Source organism: Trichechus manatus, unplaced genomic scaffold (genome assembly GCF_000243295.1).
Source record: "Trichechus manatus latirostris isolate Lorelei unplaced genomic scaffold, TriManLat1.0 scaffold00163, whole genome shotgun sequence".
Lineage (NCBI taxonomy): Eukaryota > Metazoa > Chordata > Mammalia > Sirenia > Trichechidae > Trichechus > Trichechus manatus.
Window position 1 is genome coordinate 154,957 of NW_004444099.1, and position 17,462 is coordinate 172,418.

At 39.8% G+C, this 17,462-nt stretch overlaps 1 protein-coding gene across 1 annotated transcript in view; it reads right to left on the reverse strand.

Moving 5' to 3' along the window:
- EIF4EBP2 (eukaryotic translation initiation factor 4E binding protein 2) overlaps positions 1-17,462 on the reverse strand; it is a 21,602-nt gene continuing 4,140 nt past the window's right edge. Inside the window, exons 2-3 of the mRNA XM_004386369.2 lie at positions 1,267-1,452; positions 1-60 (exon numbers count right to left, since the gene is read on the reverse strand). Of these exons, the coding sequence (XP_004386426.1) occupies positions 29-60; positions 1,267-1,452 (218 nt within the window). The 3' untranslated portion in view covers positions 1-28. The remainder of the gene's footprint in view (positions 61-1,266; positions 1,453-17,462) is intronic.

Below are 17,462 nucleotides of genomic sequence, written 5' to 3' on the forward strand. Positions count from 1 at the left end.
TGCTTCTCTTCTGTCCCTTGCAGGACAGTCAGATGTCCATCTCAAACTGAGCATCGTCCCCTAGTTAATATGAAGAAAATGAAACATTCAGCACAAAAAGGAAGAGCAAAGCAGTTTTAACTGTCGTTCCCTCTACATGAGGGTCAAAAACATAATTCAAGCTGCCCCATTCTCTGCTGCCTTAAAACAATTAACTAGTGCATGCTATGACACGGATAAACCTTGAAAACATTATGTGGAATAAAATAATCCAGACAAATATTGTATGATTCCACAGATATGAAATATTTAGATTAGGCAATGCACAGAGACAAAAGTTTATGAGTGGTTACAGGGGCCGGGGAGGGGGAAATGGGGAGTTATTGCTTAAGTTTCTGTTTGGGTGAAGACTTTTGGAAATAGAGAGTGGTGACGACTGCCCAACAGAGTGAATGTAATTGTCACTGCCTTGTATACTTAAAAATGGCATTTTTTTGGTTATATATATTTTACCATAATTTAAAAAAAACAAAAAAACAAAAACTAACCAGCAGCTGCTGGGGAGCGCTTTGCCATCTATCATGTCAGCACACTCTTTGCAAAGCTTTGAACTTTGGCCCTGCTCTGAATCGTCAGTTTGTCCATTAAAAATTCATGGGGGATTTGAGGAAGCAGAATGCTAGCTCAGGTACAGAGCTCATTGAACGCAACCCCAGAGTTTTACTTCAGGAGCTAGCTGTTTCCACCTCACTACTCTGCTCCAGAGAGTTCAAGATGACTCGTCACTACAGTGTGTGTAAGGAATGCTTATTTAAATATTACAGGCAGTTCTGGAAATCACATTGCTTTTCCCCCACACCATAAAAAGGACATTATTCCTGTAAGAAACAGGGTCTATTTGCTGAAGGGGATGGAAACCGGGGCCAGGGGGCAGTGGGGCACAGCTATTAAATTCTGTTTTTTGTTCTGTTTTGCATGTGTGTGTTTTATCCTGGTCCAATAAAGTCTAGGCTAGGCAGCCCTCAAGGCCCCAGGGGTCATCTTTGGAGTTTCCTATTCCCTGATTCTGGATCCCCCTCCCCCCACCAAGCAGTTTATACTTAAGATTGAGAACTCAGGGTCTCCAGAGCATTTCAATAAACCTTGAGAGGGGCTGTAAAAAACCTTTGAGACATATAACTGAACATCAGTTGTAACTGAAGCATCAACATTTTTCCAGCCTACAGTAGACTGACATTCAATTTCCCAGGGCCACCCTCTTGATCCCCAACACCAGCATTCTCTTACCAACTGCATGCTTCCTGTCATGATTGTTCAAGTTGTTCAAATTGTTGACTTCTACTTTGGAGTCTTCGATTAAGGTGCTAGGGCTAGTGACTCCAGGAATATTGGGCAGATGGCAGGGCGGAGTCTGAGCCATGGGAGAATTGCGACGATCCAACAGAAACTTTCGATCATAAATGATTCGGGTTCCTAGAAAATAGGGTTGCAAAGAGTTTGCAAGAAATTAAGGTGCTATCAACATATAGTAATAACCAGGAATTTAGTTCAAATCCCATCTAATCCTAATCCTTAGGGATTTTATAATTCAAGTAAAGAGAACAGGCGAGCTCTAATCTCGAGGCCTCTGACCAGGCTTCTCTGACACCTGAAATGCCCTTTCCTCCTCCTCTTCCTGGTTAAACTTCTACTCATCCGTCAAGATGCAGTTCCAACATCACTTCCTTTATGAAGCCCGACCCCCCCTCTTCTAAACACTTTCCCCCCATTCTCACATCTTATTCAATACACATCACTATTACAGGCCTCCTCACACTATACTTGAAATGTCAGTTTATCTATCTGCCTGTATAGACTGTGTGTTCCTTATGCCAGATCTATGTCATTAACATTAAGCATATCTTCAGAAAGTTTTTAAATGAAGGAATAGATAAGTATGTGAAAAAACAGTCAACAGACGGATAGCCACCTTTAGGTTAAAGGTCTTCAAAGAAGCACTGAAATCGACATTCTTCCAACACAGAACTATGGTAGAAATTGGAACTCTCTCTAGTCTAAAAACAGTATCTGTTTATGTGTATGTGCTACCATGTTTCAGAAATAACAATAGTTCTGATTCCTGATAACTGCTGTTTATCCCTTCTGTCATGGTCTTCCCAGGGTACTAATGGCTATAACAAGACATACAACTAAGTGACAGTTTAGAGATGTGACGTTAGCCTATAAGTCGGAATTGACTTGACGGCAGCGGATTTGATTTTTGGATGTTAGCCAAACGTAGTGGAAACCTGGAGCTCTGCTGATGATTCTAACACTATAGCTGGCTCAGTAAGAAAGAATGGGGTGATCACTTAGTGATGGCTGCTAAAGGGGGCAAGGACTGGAGGGGGCTGGTAGCCCAGCTTATTTGCCCTCCTGCCTGAGTAAATAAAGCCAGGGAGTCATGTGGAGGTGTCTTGCTCACAACAGGCTTGAATCCAGAGAAGAAAAACTTGTCTTAAGGGTTTAGGTATCCAAGTGAAAGGAAATATTCTATGTAAAACTGTGTACAAAACTACCCAGTTTAAACAGGTAGTCTCTAAATAGTACATGCTCATAAAATACTTTATATTCTCAAGTGAAAAACAAAAATACTCCTGTCATGTTATAATAAGGACAGTCTGGCTCAGACTTACTTCCTCAAACAACGTGATGCCTATATCCCGGGAAACAGAAGAATACAACAGCTGACAAAGCTATTTGAAACGGGGGAAAAAAGCAAGGCAAGAGGAATGGACACTGCAGTCTTCCCAAAGAAGGGAGGAGACTTCCACGTCGTCTAAAGAAATAATGCCAACATTAAGCTAAATAGCTGGGAAATGCATTAAAAACCCAATGATTTTCTTAGGATTAACATCCGTTTCTGCACAAACGCTGGAGCCCTGGTGGTGCAATGCGGTTTAAGAGCTCAACTGCTAATCAAAAACGTCTGCAGTTCAAATCTACCAGTCGCTCCTTGGAAACCCTATGGGGTGGCTCTACTCTGTCCTGTAGGGTCGCTGTGAGTCAGAATCAACTCGACGCAACAAGTTTGGGTTTTCTGGTTTTTGCACAAATGCTAGTAAATAACTTCCTTTGGACTGGATGGAAAACAGTCAAACTAGCCCTTCCTAGTTTTGAGAAAATGGTCAAATAGAGACTCTATCCCTCCCCACACACATATACACATCCTTGCATTAACAACTACAATTAAGTAGTAAACATATTCTCCTCTAGTTAATACTTCAAAGTCACTCAGTAACAGGAAAGAATGACTTCAGTTTCTCAGAATGGAAATGGACCCAGGATGTTCTCAAATGGGCATCTATCAGCACATGAAGGCATTTCAAAACAAAACCTTTAAGGCTTTCAAACCAACTCCAAATATATTGAGTTTCTTTTTTACTATCTATTTCTGTTGCAACTACACTGCACACACAATCATATTTATAGTTTTTAAGAAGTCAAAATAAAGTATCTGGCTCTCTCAGTCTCTCTGTAATAAACTAAGAAAAATAGTGTGTCATTATTGGAACCCAATAGGACAGTATTTTTTGGGTTGTATATTTACTGAAATCTGCATCAAAATCATCTTAAATGTTTGTTTAAAAAAAGATTCCAACTGAATTGTGTATCTCTAGAGGTAGAGACTGGAAATTCCTCCCCCCCCCCAAGTTCTCCAGGTGATTCTTATGTTCATTAAAATTTGAAAACTGCTGTACTAGGAGAAAGGACCCAACTTCATTCTTCTTCCAAAATTCTAGTTACAGTGGTTTGAGAAAAGATGCAATATGAAAGAATTAGTAACAGAAAGACAGAAGGGGCTACGGCGATCATCTAATACAGTTTCTCATTTTGACAGATGATGTTGAGACCCAGGAAAGTGACTAAATCAAGGTCACAAAGCTAACTAGAGGCAGAATCGGAACTAAAAGTGTGGTCTCTTTTCTCCTAACACAGTACTCTTTCTACTCTATCACACAGTCTCTATGATCTCCAAGAGCGGGAATAAATTGTCTAAAGTGAAAGCAGTGGAAAGGTAACTGCTTTACATATAAAATAGCAAGGAAAAGAGCTATTTATGTGACAGGGACCACCAAGCATTTGTCCTAAAGCACTCCTTCTCCACTGAGGAGTTAGTGCCCCCTAGGGAGTATTACAGAAATTTGTGGAGGTGGTTTTTGTTTTGTTTTGGTCTTCTAGTTTGGCAAGGCCCGAGTACTTACATATTTTATAAGTTATCTAATCCTTATATTTCTTTTTATATGACAGAGAAACACAGTTTTAAAAATTATGTGAACTGCCAACTTGACCAGGGCAAAGTCATAGAAGCTTCACAGATACATCCAAATGCCCTGAGAGACAGAGCTACTGGGCTGAGGGCTGGGGACCTTGGTCTTAGGGAACACCTAGCTCAATTGGCATAACATAGTTTATAAAGAAAATGTTCTACGTCCGTCTATGGTGAGCAGCAACTGGAGTCTTAAAAGCCTGAGAGCAGCCATCTAAGATACATCTACTGGTCCCATCCCGACTGGAGCAAAAGAGAATGAAGACGACCAAAGGCACAAGGGAAAGATTAGTCCAAAGGACTAATGGACCACAACTATCACAACCTCTGCCAGACTGAGTCCAGAACAACTAGATGGTGCCCAGTTACTACCATCAATTGCTCTGGCAGGGATCACAATAGAGGTCTCAGGCACAGCGGGAGAAAAATGTAGAACAAAATTCAAATTCATGCACAAAAAAAGACCAGGCTTGCTGATCTGACAAAGACTAGAGAAGCTCCATGAGTATGGCCCCAGAACACCCTTTTAACTCAGTAATGAAGTCATTCCTGAGAGTCACCCTTCAGCCAAAGATCAGACAGGTCTACAGGACCAACAATAACACACATGAGGGACGTGCTTCACAGTTCAATCATGAATACGAGACTAATGGGCACACCAGCAGAAAAGCAAAGACAAGAAGGCAGGAAGGTAAAGAAAAATTGGACGAATGCAAACAGGTAGCCTGGAGTGGAGAAGGGGAGAGTGTTGACACATCATGGGGTTGGCAACCAATGTCACAAAACAATTTGTGTAACTATTTAATGAGAAACTAATTTGCTCAGTAAACTTTCACCTAAATCACAATAAAAGATAAAATAAAAAATTACATGAATTGGTAGGTTACACAATCTAAAAAATTTATTTCAGAATAGTACATAGGACATTACAAAATACTGGTAATAAAAGAGGATGGTAATCTCTAAAGGATAGCATGGCAGAAACCATTTGTGACTGGACTTGACACTATGATCTTAACCTTAACAGAAAGCTTTGCATGCCTCCCTCCAACCCACAGTCCTTGAAGACCAGCTGGAAAAGCTGGAATAGAATTGAGAACCCAGAAGTAAATTCATCCATCTGCAGGCAGCTGATCTTGACAAAGGGTCAAAGTCCATTCAATGGGGAAGGAACAGTTTCTTTAACAAACAGTGCTGGCAAAACTGAATATCCATATGCAGAAAAATGAATCAGGATCCATACCTCACACCATACACAAAAACTAACTCAAAATGGATCAAATGCCTAAATGTTAAAGCTAAAACTATAGTTTCTGGAAGGTAACACAGGGTCAAAATAGGGGACCTAACTTTAGGCATAAATAGTCTATAAAACTAAAAATGCACAAACAAAAAAGGATAAACTAGATAACTGGGATCTCCTAAAAATTAAATACTAATGCTCATCAAAAGACTTTACCAAGAGAGTAAAAAGAGAACCCACAGACTGGGAAAAAATCTTTGGCAACAACGTATCTAATAATGGTCTATTTGCTAAAATACATAGAAAACTTCAACAACTCAACAAAAAGACAAAGAAATCAATCAAAAAACGGCAAAGGACATGAACAGGTACTTCACCAAAGAGGACATTCAGGTGGCCAACAAATACATGAAAAGATGCTCAGGATCATTAGCCATTTAAAACAAAACAAAACAAAACAAAACCAAACAGTTGAGTTGGTTCCGACTAATAGTGACCCTACAGGGCAGAGTAGAATGTAAAACTGCCCCATAGAGTTTCCAAGGAGCGGCTGGTGGAATAGAACTGCCAATCTTTTGGTTAGTAGCCATGCTCTTAGCCACTGTGCCACCAGGACTCCCATTAGCCATAAGAAAGATGCAATCAAAACAATGAGATACCACTTCATCCCTGCAAAAATGAAAACGATTAAAAAAAAACAAATGCTGGTGAGACTGTGGGGGGACTAGAACTCTTATACATTGCTGGTGACATTGTAAAATGGTACAACCACTATGGAAAACAGTATGGTGCTTCCTCAAAAAGCTAGAGATAGAAATACCATATGATCCAGCAATCTTACTACTAGGATATATCCTAGAGATTCAAGAGCAGTGACACAAATAGACGTATGCATACCTATGTTCACTGCAGTATTATTCACAATAGCAAAAAGATGGAAACAATCTAAGTGCCCATCAACAGATGAATGGATAAACAAAGTGTGGACATACATACAATGGAATACCATGCAACTATAAAGAATAATGAGGAGTCCATGAAACTATAACATGGATGAATCTGAAGGACATTATGCTGAGCGAAATAAGTCAATTACAAAAGAGCAAATATTATACGGTCTCACTTTTATAAAAAGTCAAGAATAGTTATACATACAGAAAGCAACATTCTTTGATGGTTACTGGGGATGAGAGGGAGAGTGAGGGGGAATCACTTTCTAGATAGTAGACATTCGTTATTTTTGGTAATGGGAAAGGCAATACCCAATACCGGTGAAGCCTGCACAACCTGACTAAGGTAAATGAAGACACAAAGAAGTGTGCAAGAATAAGGAATAATTTTGGTAAACACCGTAACATAAAATTTTGCAACAACAACAACCAAAAAAATGTGTGTGATTACACAGGTAGACATGTATGCATACAAGTGTATAGGAAGACACATGTGAGTATATGGGTGTGAATGTACAGGTGTATCTGTAGGCATACGTATATACATGTTTATGTGCACTGTATATATATTCATATACATAATAAACCACGTAGGTGGTACAGTTATGGATACTTCCTAGATATAACCAAACACCTCACAGGATCACATTATTGGGTTTGAAGGCTTGGGAGTGTAGTCTCACAGGACAACTCGGTCAATTGGCATAACATAGTTCATAACGATAATGTTCTACATTCTAGTTTGGTGAGTAGTGTCTGGGGTCTTAAAAGTCTGTGAGCGGCCATCTAAGATACAACTACTGATCTCTACTCATCTGGAACAAAAGAGAATGAAGGAAACCGAAGACTCAAGGAAGAAATTAGTCCACAGGACAAACAGCCCACATGAAACACATCCTCATCTAGCCTGAGACCAGAAGAACTAGATGGTGCCTGGCTACCACCACCAATCGATCTGACCAGGGACACAATAGATGCCAGACAGAAAGAGAGAAAAATGCAGAACAAAATCCAAAATTTCTAAAAAAGGCCAAACTTACTGGACTGATAGAGACTATAGGAACCCCTGAGACTAACTTGGAACTGAAGCGACTCCTGGTGGTCACCTTTCATCCAAACAATAGACTGGTTTATAAAATAAACAATCTCACCCGTGAACTCTGTGCTCCCTTAAATAATCAACTATATGAGACCAAAGGGTCAACATTTACCCCAAAACAAAGCTAAGGAGGGGCAGGGAAGCTAGATTAATGAAAACAGAACAAAAAGAATGGAAATAATGAGAATGTTGACACATTGTGAAAAATGTAACCAATGTCACGGAACAAGGTGTATAAAAATTGTTAAATATGAATCTAATTTGCTACGTAAACTTTCACCTAAAACACAATGAAATATTTTTTTTAAAGTATGCAGATTGGTAAATTATACAATCTAAAAAACTTATTTCAGAATAGTACATGGGGCATTACAAAATATTGGTAATAAAGGGATGGTAATCTCTACTCTAAAGGACAGCATGGCAGAAACCATTTATGACTGGACTTGACACCATGCTCTTAACCTTAGCAGAAAAACTTTGCATGCCTCCCTCCAACCCATAGTCCTTAAAGAACAGCTAGAAAAGTTGGAAATCATTCATTCCTGGTTTAAGGATGACACAATTTTATATCTTATTTTAAATATAATTTTAGAACAAGAAAAGTAGAAATTTATCTTCATCTTCCTTGCTTTGAAAAATAAGTGCAGTAACAACTCAAAAAGGCATCTGTAAATCATGAGGAATGAGTCATTCTAGGTAGCAGAAAACTCAGTCTACCTTTCAAAAAGTGAACAATTTGAATTATTTTGGATGGAAATTTTTCTAATATGGATGTAAAACTTTCTACCACCTTAAACAGAAAATAATTCAGCCATTTCTTGATGAAATCAGGGTCATTACTATGAAAATCATTTATTATACTATGTTGTGACCTAGAAAGCCTCCAGGCATATTCTGTTCTTGCTATTTATTTTCCTTATACTATACAGAAATCAAATTGCCAAAGTTGTGTGTCCCACCCCCACTCTCCCTTATAATTTGTTCCTCCTTCACTGTCAGCCTAAGAGCTGTCTTTTTTTCCGTGCAGGCTCCCAACCCTTTACACCCATTCTAACTTGATATTTGTAATCTGTTGGGCTTGGAAATCAATTATCTGCTTATTAGAACTCTATGTAAAATAAGAGCAAATAGGCTGAGAGGGTGACTGATGGGTCTTCCAATCAACAAAGGGAAGTAGCTTCAGTGAAAGGACATTGCACATCTGTTGTGTCATTCCCAGTTGTGTTCATAGCTATGTTTCAGAAGGGTGAGGTTTTACTGTGAGATGTTCTTACTAACATTCAACTCGCAAGTTCAAACAAGATTATTCTCACTTCTGCAGTACACCAAGCTGGAACTTTGGGGATGAGGTGGTGGGAAAGAGCACAGGGGAGAAGCAAGTTTTCTATGCCAATATATATAAATTAACAATAACATAACACATTAAGAAATGCCTGAACCAACCAGGAAATAGGTAGTAGGGACTCTGCCTAAATGTGTGAGGTATGAGAAACTCTGAAAATCCACCATGGCTTTGCAGAGCCAATAAAACACATTTGGTTTTTTGTTTTACAGCTTTGTTGAGATATAATTCACATGCAAGTCATCCATCTAAAGTGTACAATTCAATAGATTTTAGTATATTCACAGAATTATATATCACCACAATCAGAACACTGTAATCATCCCAAAAATACTCATTAACACTCACTTCCTATTTTTCCCCAACACTCCCAGCGCTAGGCAACCACTAATCTGCTTTCTGTCTCTAAAGATTTGCCTGTCCTGGACATTTCATAAAAATGGAATCATATAATATGTGGTCTTTTGTGACTGCTTCTTTCACTTGGCATAAGGTTTTCAAGGTTCATTCACGTTGTAGCATTTATCAGTATTTCATTTATTTTTATTGCCAAATAATATCCCATTGTATGGATACACCACTTCATCCATTCATCATGGACGGACATCTGGGTCCTTGAAGAATAGCTGGAAAAGCTCCTGGTGTAAGGTTGATCCAGTCTTATATCTTATTTCAAACATAATTTTGTTGTCGTTAGGGGCTGTCGAGTCGGTTCCAATTCATAGTGACCCTATGCACCACAGAGCGAAACACTGCCTGGTCCTGCGCCACCCTCACAATCATTGTTATGCTTGAGCCCACTGTGGTAGCCACTGTGTCAATCCATCTCATTGAGGACCTTTCTCTTTTTCGCTGACCCTGTACTTTACCAAGCATGATGTCCTTCTGCCAGGACTGATCCCTCCTGACAAAGTGTCCAAAGTATGTAAGATGTAGTCTCGCCATCCTTGCTTCTAAGAAGCATTCTGGTTGTACTTTTTCCAAGACAGATTTGTTTGTTCTTTTGGCAGTCCATGGTATATTCAATATTCTTTGCCAACATCACAATTCAAAGGCATCAATTCTTCTTTGGTCTTTCTTATTCATTGTCCAGCTTTCACATGTATATGATGCGATTGAAAATACTGTGGCTTGGGTCAGGTGCACCTTAGTCTTTAAAGTGACATCTTTGCTTTTTAACACTTTAAAGAGGTCTTTTGCAGCATATTTGCCTAGTACAACATGTTGATTTCTTGACTGCTGCTTCCATGGGCATTGATTGTGGATCCAAGTAAAAGGAAATCCTTGACAACATCAATCTTTTCTCCATTTATCATGATGTTGCTAATATAATTTTAGGACAAGAAAAACAAATTTATCTTCATCTTCCTTGCCTTAAAAAATAAGAACTACAGTAACAATTCAAAAAGGCATCTGGAAATTATGAAAACTCTTGTAGTGGATCGGTCAGTTTTGCCATCCTGCTAGGCTTAAAGGAAGCCAATGCCAGAAGTTAGAAGGGGGACCTCTACCATCAAGAATAGCCAGGAGCAGAGGTACCCTTTATACCCAGGGTCCCTGAGCTGAGAACCTCCTAGAACCAGGAGACAGAGAGAGCTGTAACACTGGAGATAGCACGAGACAGCAAGAAGTGGCAGCAAGCACAGCAGAGTCCTGAGGCAGAGAAATGACAGCAGCAGAACCAGGAGACTGATACGAGGAGCAGTGGGCTTCCCAGCCCACGGAGCGAGGCAGCTATAGTGGGTGTGCTGACCCACTGAGCGAACGAGCTGAGCACCTCTGGGCAGGAGGATTCTTGGTGGAGTTGGGTGCCTCCAGGCACTTATTAGAGGAGCTAAAGAGCTGTAACACTTGCCTGAGTAGGGCAGAGGCCAGGCCCAAGCAGGGACCGGTGGCAGAGAAGAAGGTGTCTTGATGGAAGAACTGTATCCTGAGTGGTTTTTGTTGATCCTGATCCTAAATTGTAACCTGTTTCTTCCCTAATAAATCCCATAATCGTGAGTATGGTCTGTGAATTCTGTGTGGCCATTGCAACAAACTATCAAATCCAGCAAGAAGTAGAGAGTGCCGTGGGAGGGATGGCTGGTGTCAGAATTGGTAAAAAGGTTGGAGAGTGGAGATACCTCTGACCTCTACCTAACAGGAATCAGCCTTGGGCTGATGTTGATCTTGATTCTCCTCCCCGCTCCTGAAGTTAGACAAGGCCTGATACCACACCATCATTTTTACAGCCTCCCATGATAAAATTGCTTCCAGAATTAGAATTAAGCATCCACTCATGCAAACAGGGAGCTCAGAATAAGAAACATTAACCTGTCCAAACTGAACAGCTTCAGAAAGCTAGAAAGAAAGCCCTCTAAGAAGGCTGAAACAGGCCTACATCCTCACACAACTGTGTTCTGAACAGGAAGGGAAAGTGTGAAGTCAAACAGGGCTTTCCTCATGGGACTCGCTCCATGGAAGAGGAAAATCTCTGTCAGAAAACCCCAGTAGACTTCCCAACACCTCATTTGTCCAGAACTGGGTCAGACATCCATCAGACGAAACACTGGGGAAGCCATGACTGGCTTAGAATAGTCATGGTGTATATCCTGGGGCCTGGCACACCATCAATTAAAAATAACGAAGGAATCCGAGTTAGCACTGTAGAATGGCTGTTGGACAGGAAACCAATACTGGCAGGCACATCTGTGTTTACTATTTACCTAATTTTAATAAATATTACATATATATTAATTTAACCAAAGTGGGCTAAAAACTTAAATTGGGAGGTAGAAGTATATATATGGGAGAAGGGTGTACAGCAACCAAATCCTCATCTTCCATAGTAGGAAATTAATTGTTAATATTGAAAACCAAGAAATAGCATTAAATCATGTTATCTACATAGTCACAGGTAAACACTAGAAGAAATAGCTGTAAGAGTTTAAAATGGTTTCTCTGGGGAATGGAAATGGAGATGAGAAGGAATGGGGCATGGGAATGTAGCTTTTTGTCCTTTGCCTAGTAATACTATCACTCAAAAAAACTCGTTACCATCGAGTCGATTCCTATCCACAGCAAGCCTACAGGACAGAATAGAACTGTCCCGTAGGGTTTCCAAGGATGGCTGGTGGATTTGAACTGCCCACCTTTCGGTTAGCAGCCGAGCTCTTAACCACTGCGCCACCCGGGCTTCAAGAAATACTGTATGACTTTTCATAAGTGTTAAAAAAAAAAAAAAAAAAGCAAAATAAAAAGGTGACTGCAAATTACTTGTAAATATAAAAATAAACATAAGAGACCAACACTGCTAGGGCAGCAGGGACCGTGAGGAAGGATATAACCCTTCAAACCTAGAAATTAAATTTAAAACGAAACAAAGCACTTGGCAAGTAATCTCAGTATTCTATTAGGAATTCTTGACAATTCTCAAAGAATTACAAGTTCAGCAACAGAAAAGAGTAACATCTATGCCTCATGTAAGGCCCCCCACCCCAAGAGATCAGAAACAGATACAAGATGAATAGGCAGCAAGATCCACTAGTATACTCAGAAAAAAAGTCATTCTCTCACTCTCTCTGCCTATAATCTTAAGACGGGAAAATACAGAAGGGTCCTGAGGTTCACCCTGCAGCCAAAAATTAGACAGGCCCATGAAACTAAATGAGACTAAATGGGCACACCAGCCCAGAGACAAGGACAAGAAGCCAGGAGGGGACAGGAAAGCTGGTAATGGGGAACCCAAGGTCGAGAAGGGGAGAGTGTTGACACGTCGTGAGGTTGGCAACCAATATCACAAAACAGTACATGTATTAATTGTTTAATGAGAAAATAATTTGCTCTGTAAATACTCATCTAAAGCACAATAAAAAAAAAAGAAAATACAGAAGAGATTTATAAAAATTGTTTTTCTCTATTTTTTGTTCTTTACCTTGGGATGGTGGTAACAAGGTCTGTGTCTGACTAACTGAATTAGAGAATATCTGTAAACAAACTTCAGTTTTCAACAACATCTATTCTTCATGGAAGCTCTGGACGAAAAGACAGACTCCTAAACAGCTCTAAGCCAGATAACCCAGAGAAAAGAAAAAGCTGACTAACCCAGTATCCTTTAGGGGGTTGATGGTGGCCAAACCATATTCGGAGTGCACAACCACCAAATCCCTAAACTGCTAATAAAATCAAGAGAGGGATAATTTTTACATCAACAAATGGCACAACTGAAGTCTCAGGACCTTATAACTTAGTATGTCTAAATATTATGGCAAATGAAAGACATCCAAGATTTGTGGAAAGCCAACCCTACCCTCCTTTGATAAGTTCCAAGTCTCTATAATTGGGAGCAAAGATTTCCAAGATAGTGATGTCAAACGATGGCTCCCTGCACAATCAGTTAGGACTCTGGCATAAAAGAACACACACCCAGGCTGGAAGGGGAAGTTGTTAATGACTATTTTCCTAGTCAGAAGGTCTAGTGTCAGAAGAGGCCTTAGGAAGCATCTGGTGGAAGCCTCTCATTTTACAGATGAAGAAACCAATGTCCAGAGAAGTTAAAAGTATTTGCAAAAGGTCACATAGTGACACAGGAGTCAGAAGACCAACACAAACAAGCTAGGTGCTCTAGATAAATCTGGTTCTCTAAGTCTCAGTTGCAAAATGAGTTGAACCAGATGATCTTTAAAGCTATACCAGCTCCAAAATGGTATATGAATCAGAAACCAACCTTAACAAATAAATGTAAACTGATTTTAAATCTATCTAGCCTGGACCATCAGAAAATCTGGGTCAAAATAAAGTACATCACATATGCCCATTCTTGTCTGGACTTGAACATTCACCTTGAAACATATCTTCTCCACAAGAAATGCCTGGTTCTGATTCCAAGAAAATGCAGGTTGGATCTGCCAGGTTGCTGCCTGTATCCTGAACCAATTCTCTGGATTTGATTTCACAGTTGTGAGGTTAAGCCTCTGTAATGCTAATAATTAATGAAGGATCACCGCTATTGGTATGGGGAAAACAACTCAGATCCAAACCTGGCTTCCATCTCAACTATCTGCTTCCCTTTCAAGTTTACTACTCTTTGACTGGTATGTCTTATTTAAAAAATAAAAATAACAGATCTCTATCAACACTTACTACTTTTATTTATAGTAAGGAGCTTGAACTCTATCAACAAAGTTTGTAAGAGGCAAAATCCTACTGGAGATGACTGGTCTAGGTCACGACTTTTAACTGCTGCCTATTCATAACAGTTCTAGGAACTTATCAGACCAGAGAGGTTTCATGTCAATGTAGAAGCAATCCAACACCTAATATAAACAGTCTTCTGGTGATGAGATAAGCTGTTCTCTGAGGCCCTAATGATTAATCTTGACATCTTGAAATGCAGAAGCACAAGCCTCTCAGGCTTTCTGATAAGGACCTCTTAGAACCTAAAGAGCAATGGCCTGTCTTCATCAGTTAGTGGTCAGCATTGCTGTTACAAACAGCAGGCCATTTCTTAAAAAAAAAAAAAAAAATCAAATTGAATGTGGTATCACCCTGATACCAAACCCAGTCGAAGACATCACAAGGAAATAAACAGCAGTCCAATATCTCTTATGAATACAGATGCAAAAAATCCTCAACCAAATATTCACAAACTGAATTCAGCAACATATAAAAAGGATTACACACCACGACCAAATGGGATTTACCTCAGGAATACAAGGTTGGTTTACCATCCCAGAATCAACAGAATAAAAAACAAAAATCTAGCCACGGCTATTAGGCAAATAAATAAATAAAACGCATCCAGATTAGAAAGGAAGAAGTAAAACTATTCACAGATGACATGATCTTGTATACAGAAAACCCCAAGAAATCCATAAAACTTGAATTATATCTCCCATTTAATCTACCCTTGCTTGTTCAAGGTTTTTACTTTTTAAAATTATTCAATGAAACGAATAGCTTCTGTTTGTCAGGGTGTTTGTCCTAGAAATCTAAAAGATTATTTATTTAGATGTAAACACTCTGATTTCTTGGCTTCAAGCTGCAGTGAAGGAGCCGTTAAAAACTGGCCATACATCAAGGAGCACATGGGTTTTAAGGTCTTCACAAAGCAAAGTACCATGGTAAACAAATTTGAAAACGGTAGCCTAGGCTACCATTCTATAAGTTGGATAACTGCAAATCTCAACTTACTTGTGTTTTATAATAAGGACCTTGTAGGACAGAGTAGAACTGCCCCATAGAATTTCCAAGGAGCAATGGGTGGATTCAAACTGCTGACCTTTTGGTTAGCAGCCGAGCTCTTAACCACTGCGCCACCAGGGATCCTATAATAAGCAGAGGAACAAAAATCTTTTAAACAATTTGCTCACCTAAATAACTGGGATCCGAGATGATCAAAATGAAGTTCTTCTTCCATTTACCAACAAAGAGCTCAGGTACTCTTCCTCTCCAACCAGAGGAACCAGCTTTCCCCACATAAAACTTTACCCTGTCTGATCTGTGAATCTTCACACACACACCATTAATCAAACCTACAGCTTCTCCAAACCATGTAAGATCTCCTTCTATGAAAATTGTCTTCAAGACTCCAATCCTCAAAAAGTCTTTCTTGAATAATCTTGGTAATGCCAGTTCACAGATGCATCACTTTTCATCCTTCCTATTTCATGACACACTGAAGGGAGCTGTGCCCAGGTCTATCATGCATACTGCTGCACTATCAACCTTTAAGAGCTCTAACTTCCCCCATTAGACTGTATCTGACTTAAGTCAGGCAGAGGCTCTCATTTCTACATAGTGCATTGTTGTATACCTTGAGGATGGGAACCATTGCCTTCCCAGGCTCAAAATTCAGTCCCTCGCCAGCAAAAATGCACCCAATATAAAAACTAAAGAAGTGTACCTTCTTCAACGTATATTTTGACAGCTGATGAATGTGAAACTGAAGTTGAATCTCCTATGGAACGACTGTTGTTGTTAGCTGCTGTTGAGTCAGCCCCTGACTCATGGTGACCCCATGCACAACGAACAAAATGTTGCCCAGTCCTGCGCCATCCCCATGATCAGTTGCAGACAGGACCACTGTGATCTACACGTTCTTTTACCGGCTGATTTTCAGGAGTAGATCTCCAGACCTTTTTTTCCTAGTCCATCTTAGTCTGAAAGAGCCACTGAAATCTGTTCAGTATCATAGCAACACGCAAACCACCACTGACGGATGGTGGCTGTCATGAGGTGCGTTGGCTGGTAATCGAACTTGGGCCTTCCACACAGAAGACGAGAATTCTACCACTGAACCTCCAATGTCCTCTAAGGAATGATACCATATGTTAATTTGCACTATTCTCCATCTTCCTCAACTACAAGGCAAGCTGATTGTGTACCTTTTATGTTTTTCATATCCTTCTCACATTTAAAAATGAAGCCCTCCGGCTAATAATTGAAGCTAGAGAGCCACAAGTATATATTTGTTGGCTCAGCAGTTAATGGCCTAGAATAAATTCAGTCCAAAATCACCAAATTAGAAACTTTATGACATAGTCAGAAACTGGTCTTCCTTCCCCATACCTGCACACAGTGCTCTATTCATTTCTTCCAAGAAAGGAACTAGATTAAAAATGAGGACTACCCCAAAATACACTTATTTTGATAAAGCTCATTCCAAGTGGGTTCTTTCCCCTTCTTCCTTTCTCTCTGGATCCTTCTAATGGCCTTCAGGTAATTTTTCCCCTGTGAACCAGTCACAGCAAACTGCCCAGCAAGCAGAGACGAAGGCATGAACACGATTTTAGACCATCATAGTTAGTTCCCCTCTGTTGCTCTTGTTATGGCAACAGCATAATTTTCCACAGCTGATGAGGATGTTATGCAGGAAAAGAAAGGCCAAAAGAAAGGCCTCTATGTTTCTACTTATTCCCCAGAGCACAACTCTCCCAGAAGAAGACAGTACAGCACATACAAAAGAAATTAGTTAGCAGAAGGAATCCCATTAGCTAGCATCCCACAGGTTAAAAACAGCAGTCTCTTTGAATGTTCACAAACTTCCTTTTCCAGTAAGATAAGCATCCTAAGACAGTGAAGGAAAATACTGGAATAGTGATCAGGACACTAAATTCAAGACTACCCACTGACACTAACTGGCTGTATGATACTAATGAGTTACTTAAATTTCTCTGAGTCTCAGTTTTCCTCCATTATAAAATGAAAACATTACTCTAAATCCCTTGGAGCTAACTAGAGTGTTATAAAGGTGAAGCCAACTACAGCAACCTTATCTTCCACTGAAGCTCAAAGTAGCTTCTCAGTAGAAGAACCAAATATCCCCACTCCTTCAGAGGCAGATAGGGAAAAAAAAAAAAAAAAAAATCCAAGGGCATTTTTTTTTTTCCTGTGTATTTTATTCAACAAAAATTTTCCCCTTCACAAGGAAGCTGGTGATAGGGAACCCAAGGTTGAGTAAGGATATTGCTGATGTGTTGTGAGATTGTTAACCATTGTCATAGGGCAACATGTGTAGTAACTGTTAAATGAGAAACTATTTTGTTCTGTAAGCCTTC